The 6,692-nt window shown below is 31.3% G+C and overlaps 1 protein-coding gene across 1 annotated transcript; it reads right to left on the reverse strand.

Annotated features, from left to right (window-relative positions):
* Positions 1 to 1,249: 1,249 nt before the first annotated feature.
* LOC131025576 (pectinesterase inhibitor 10-like) lies at positions 1,250 to 2,076 on the reverse strand. Its single transcript, XM_057955378.1, has one exon. It carries the CDS (start codon positions 1,892 to 1,894, stop codon positions 1,343 to 1,345), a length of 552 nt encoding a protein of 183 aa, XP_057811361.1. The 5' UTR covers positions 1,895 to 2,076; the 3' UTR covers positions 1,250 to 1,342.
* Positions 2,077 to 6,692: the final 4,616 nt, after the last annotated feature.

Here is a 6,692-nt window from a genome sequence, read left to right on the forward strand (position 1 = left end):
TGTAGAATACGTATGAATTCGCTGTGTAATCTGAACTGCGAAAAATAATTTTTTTGTTACCTGTGAAATTCGAATTCAGGACCATGAATTCATCAAACAAAGTGATGTATCAACCGCATATATATATTTATGATTTAAGGGCTAAAAATGATTCATATTTTATATTTTAAAATATATTTTTATTTTAACACACCCATATCCAATCTATATATATATATATATATATATATATATATATATATATATATATATAGGGGTGAGCTACCGTGAGAGCACATCTTAAAATAAGAAATAAGAGCAATTTTTAATGTATGAATTTTATGTAAAACACGTATGAATTCGCTGTATAAAGGTATGAACTGTGAAAAATAAATTTGTGCTACTCAGGACCATAAATCCATCCAACAGGATTACGAATCAACCGTAGATCTTGATGATCTAAGGGTTGAAAATGATTCTTATTTTATATCTTAAAAAATGCTCTTATTTTAGCCCTTCCCTATATATATATAATATCCGAAATTCATATTTTCTATTTTACCCTTCTGTGTATTTATCTTGGAAATTTTTTATTATGTGTCACGCTTTTTGTGTGCCACACATATATATTATATGATCCATATTTAAATTTATATACTATCATAAAAAAAATAGGATCTACATGATCCACATGGAAGAAACCTTTAATTTGTTTGATTTGGTGAAAATCAATCTTCACTTTAATTAATTTGTTTGATTTGGTGAAAATCAATCTTCACTTTAATTTGTTTGATTTGGTGAAAATCAATCTTCACATGAATATGATTCTGCCGTGCTAGTCAGCATTATAGATAGGTCATGTGTGCGCGGCTGTCTCTTTGTCTTTGAATATTTATTACATTTGTATACCTAATCAATTATAGAGTAGATGATGCATTGCACACGATCAGTGGTGTGCAGTAGTCGACAGATCGAATCCACAAATAAATTCGAGTCCAGTAAGTTCGGTTTTAATTAGACTGATGTATCATTAATATTTAATTGGTTTCGATCGGTAAATCGTTATAATAATTTCTTTAATTCGGGTATAGCGCAACTCGGTTAGATTCGCCTCACCCTACACACGACATCTGTAACTGTATACAAAATCGACATATTTGGCTCTTAATAACTTTAGTAATACAATAATCTCGAACCCATTTAAAACCCTCAATTTCACTCTAATTTATACAAGTATTTGACAGCCTTAAACAACTTTGTATCAAACGAGTAATCTGGTAATGCTTGTATCATAAATCGAGTAATTTGGTAAATACAAATACATAATTAATCCATGCACCCCAATACAAAACAAATACTACATTTATATATTTGCATACTTATTGATGAAGGTTAGAGCAATACTCGTCAAACGCGCAACCGTGAGAACAAATCCTCGCGCCAATATTCTGGATCTACCTTTGGCCGTGAAATCATCCAAGCAAGTATCATCATCGGTCAAGGCTGCGCTAACCCATGTTTGCACATCATTGATTTGGAGAGAGAATTGAGTCCCTTTTCGCGACTGATTCAGCCGTTTGAGCGACCTGCGTAGCTCATACACGGCGTCGCTCACCACCTCCACGCACTCGCTCACCACCGGGCCTCCCCCCGGCAGCTCTCGCAGCACCTTCGACGTCGTCTGCGTGGCGTTGAAGGTGGAAACGAGGGCCGTCACGGCGAGGCGTTTGGGGCTGCTCTTGATCTCCCCCGCGTGCTTTGAGAGAGTCTTGATGCACAATTTGGGATACTGCGTCGTTTTGCAGGATTTGCTCACGTAATTAACATAAGCCGGGTTTGCGCAGATTGAGTGAAGGATGCATAGAAGGATTAGGCTTTGGTGGAGGAGAAAACGAGCTGCCTTCTTCATCGACATTGTTGTTGCAACTGGTGCTGTTTGGAGAAATGGGAATGCAGATTTATTATCTAAGGAGCTAGGGTTGGCATTTTTGGCACACAATCCATGCTACAAATTAAGACTCTTTTTGCCAAATTTTCGACTAACATGTATGATATGATGCATCTTTTATGACGCTATCTATACTCAAATAATAAGCAACATACCTTCTATATACTATATAAATATCTGAATTGTGTAAATAATTAATGCATTGGCGTCATAATTTTTTATATTAATATATTAATATCTACAAGATGGAATAATAGATTCAATTAAATTAATGAATGCCTAGAAGATATTATGCGTTATGAGTGTGACATGTAAGGTTCAAATTATTTGGAGTGGGAGTAGTTAATATTTAGAAATGGAGGATTCAGGAACAAGACATGATTTATAATTAGAAGGGACCATGAAATTGAATTCAGAACGTGTCGATTAAGACAGCTATGTTATGTAAGTTATATAGCTAGATTTATTAGGTTTAGAGTTAATGATGGTAGAAAATGATCCTTTTGGATGAAATAAATCTAGTATTTTAATTAAAAGACAACAGAAAAACTAAACAAATTAATCCCAGAATCCAAGCAAATCACCCTGGTCCCTTCATGCTTGAGCCTATTAAAACCTCCATTGACTAAAATCCAGTGAGAAATTAAAATAATATCAAAGAACAAAAAAATCTGAAACAAAAAAGTAATTAAATGCAAGTCCTGATTAATTAACTATAGAAACAGTGAGCTCATAAGCAGTGGTGGAGCCACGATTTTGAATTTGAGCGTGCAACAAATAATTATATAGATATAAAAAAAATATTTAATGTATTAAAATTAGTACATTATGTAACATTGTTCGATTTTAAAATCATAAGTACATAGTAAAATACAAAAAAAAAAAAATTACATAGATGTATAGCTGATTTATTTTTGGAAAAATTCTTCATTTGTTGAAAGCGATTGATAACATCGCCATAAAAAACTTGTAGAAACACTTCTATCTTAATTAAAGAAACCAAACAATCATTTAAAAATTAACCACTCATGCTAGCTATTTCACAACTTATTAATGACACAAGTCATTTCGAAAAGTATTCTCTCTACACTTACACAGGCAATGGGAAAAATCAATATCAACTTAATAAGCAAAAACACTAGAAAATAAGACATCACATATCTATTTGTTTCAACAAGCTTGATCTAAAGAGAATTAATATTTATACTAAACAGAGTAAAAATAAAAATAAAAACAGAAACAATTTTCTGATTTTTGCATATATAACAATAAATGTTTTTAAATATTTTTTGAGGGTACAGTTTAAGATGGCTCCGCCAGTGCTCATAAGGACCAATCCAAACACGAAATTCGCCACATGATATTACCTTCTTTCTCTAAAGATAAGGTAATTAAAGCAAAAAATTTGAATGTATGAAGTTGAAAACGAGGAATTTGCAACCCGACAAATTTGATTTGGACACAAAATCTTGGACGACAAATTAAGAAAATAAGTGGTTGAATTATTGAATTAATCATGCATGTATATTTAGCGCAAGGAGATATCGTCGGTCGTCTTCCCTACTTCGACATCATGGGAGCTTCTGGTTTTGTGGACATTTTGAATAGTAAAAATAAATATCTAGCCACCAACTTAATAATATATAGACACTAGCATTAATTTTTTGTATATCCATCGTTTGAAAACATAATAAAAAATAAATAAGTGTACGTGTGTTGGCCAAGCGGTAAGGAGTTAATGTCTAAGGCCAAAGGTCTTGGGTTCGAGTCCCCTGTGACGGGGCTTTTAAATTTCTTTATTTAATATTATTAATTTATTAAATAATAATAATAATAATGAAAACAAGGATGCCCTCCAGTCCTCCACACTACAACAACGTGTTTCACTAGTGGCATGCAGGATTTTTGAAGAATCGCGATCACGATCCAAAAAATATCAGTAAATAAAATTATGATATTTTAAATACTGATATTTTATGATGGTCGAATAACTATTTGCAGGGATAAATCCAAAATGTTTCTATCGTGAGGGCACAAAATAATTCTAAGCACTGTGATTGTTTTTTATGCCTCTAATAGAATGATAATATTATGAGATATAAATTTATATATCACTTAAAATAGGGACCATATTTTTTTATATCTTATTTGATTTGAATGATAATATATTTATCTACTAACTCCTCATATATAAGGTTTCCTTAGGTATAAAATTGTCCCTTTTTCAAAAAGAAAAATGTGTTGCCCGAAAATTTATACCATCTACCTAGATTTTTTATTACGTCAAAAAACAAGAGGTATAAGGTGGTAAATGGAGCTTATCATTTCCTTGTACCTCAAAGCAAACACACCCTAAATGTAAAATACGTTTAAAAAAATTACTACATAATAATCCAAGTCTATTGCAGATTAAAAGTTTAAAATTTTACTTATTTATTATATATGTTAATTAAATATATATATATATATATATATATATAATAAAAAATTAAAATGTTGTGGGGCATGTGCATCGGTCTCTAACTATTATGCATCTCACAAAAATAAAAACATGTTATAAAATTTAATAGTATTTGAGGGTGTATTAAATTTTGTAAGTAGCAAAATTTACTTATAATTTTATATGAAACAAAAATATATATGTAATTGCCACATATCCAAATACATAGAATTTCACACACACAAATAAATTAAGTACGTACGTAGGGATGGCAATTATACCCGCGGGTACCCGACCCTAATGGGCGGAGATGGGGCCAATACTTTTGGGGTCGGGGCGGGGACGGGTATGAAAAATAAAACCCGAGTCGGGTTCGGGGCGGGGGCGGGTATATAGATCCCCGCCCCGAATAATATATATTTAGTATATTTTAAATTATTTTTTATTATTTACGAAATATATTAGTATTAATATTATATTAAAATTCAAATTTATGATATATAACATTTTTCTCATTCTTTATATAACACAATTCACCCACCTTTTTTCATTCATTTTTCAATGTGGGACATTGTTTCTCTTCAACTCTCCCACATTTCTCATCCCTTTTTGTCTCACATTGAAAATATAAAGAATAGATGAGGAAAGTTGGCTTTATAAATAAGATTTCCTACACAAGACTTAACTTCATTAACTTTGCTATTATTTTTCTTTATTCTATAAGGAAAAAAAGAAAATTTTAATAAAAGTTTAAATAAATTTGAAATAAAAATTAAGTTAAAATTATTGTAAATTTTAACTTTAATTTAAATTTAAATTTTGCGGGTACCCGACGGGTATTCTTCCCCCATTGGATAATAGCCGCCCCGACCCCGCCCCAATTTAAACGGGTATGGAGGCGGGGCCGGGGATGAATTTCTTAGGCGGGTATGGGGATGGGAAAGCAATACCCGGCCCCGCCCCGCCCCGTTGCCATCCCTATGATATAGTACTACGGAATGTACCAAAACAAGAAAGAACAGTATGTGCATCGCCCAGGTAAACGATCAACTATCTTAAGTTAAGATATACAAAAGACTTGCACAATAAAGACAAGTTCTTACTAAGCTTCTATATATATTTTCTCAAAACCTCACCAACGATGGACCATTGTAATTTGTAACCTAGACGACAACTCAATTTCTTTGTAAGTTCAGGCTATTTTTTATATTTTTAAAGTTCATGACATTTTAATAAACGAGTCTAAAGTTTGGTCATTTTTCTGTATTATCTAAAGTTCATGCCATTTTTACAAATGATTTCAAAGTTTATACCATCTTTTTATATTTTAAAAAATTTGGACTATTTTTACAAATGACTTCAAAATTCAGACCGCAAACTACAATAATTCCTATTTTTTCTTTACTAACTAGCTATTAATTATTATAATATATATACACTAAACTATAGATACTATTTTATTTTCCAATTATCAATATTTTCTCGACCAACTGTTAATATTGATTTTGGTTGCAAACTCTCGAGCTTTAGGTAAAAATCGGTGAACCAGTGACCATGAGTAATTTTCATTAAGTTGGGTTAAATCTTTTTTGGGTAATCAATTGTTTCATTATAACAAGGATCTGATCAGAAATTTCCAGACTCGTGAGTCGTGATAATGAGTTTTTAAAGTTGTTAGAATATTCTCTCAATCTATGAAAGAATTTTTTAGAATAGAGTGACATGAGTTTTAAAAAAAATTGTCGAGCATATTATAATAATTATAATTATTATAATTAAGAGTAGAGAAAAAGTTGTTGAATATATTGAAAGTGATGATAATTATTATAATTAATATTGGGCGTGGTAAAAAGGTGAAAAAATAAGGATAAATGAAGTATTATAAGTGATGAGGTATAATTCAAAGTGAAAAGTTTTTTAATGTATGTCCCAAAAAAGAACAGTATGTAGTTCTTTCATAGACGAATGAAGTAATTTATACTCTTTAGTTGTTGTCATTATATAGAGTGTTTTTATGTTTGGTGCTCTTTTAGATATTAGTATTAGTAGATGTTCTTGTTAGTTTGAAATTCGTGGCCTCTTTATTTGTATATATGCGATTTGTTAGGAGATATATTTCAAACTTTTTATGTCCGTGAAACTCGGGAACTTAGGTCTTAATATATATCCTTATAGTTGAAGATATAATTCGTTAAGATTATGAATATAGATGTGTTCGAGCTTATCTTCAAGGAGTTGTTACTATTCACGCTAAGAAAATATTAATTTGTGGTTAACTTGGACTGCCAGAGAAGATCGAGGGCTTAAAGTCTATTTAAGAAGACC

Source organism: Salvia miltiorrhiza, chromosome 1, assembly GCF_028751815.1.
Source record: "Salvia miltiorrhiza cultivar Shanhuang (shh) chromosome 1, IMPLAD_Smil_shh, whole genome shotgun sequence".
Classification (NCBI taxonomy): Eukaryota; Viridiplantae; Streptophyta; class Magnoliopsida; order Lamiales; family Lamiaceae; genus Salvia; species Salvia miltiorrhiza.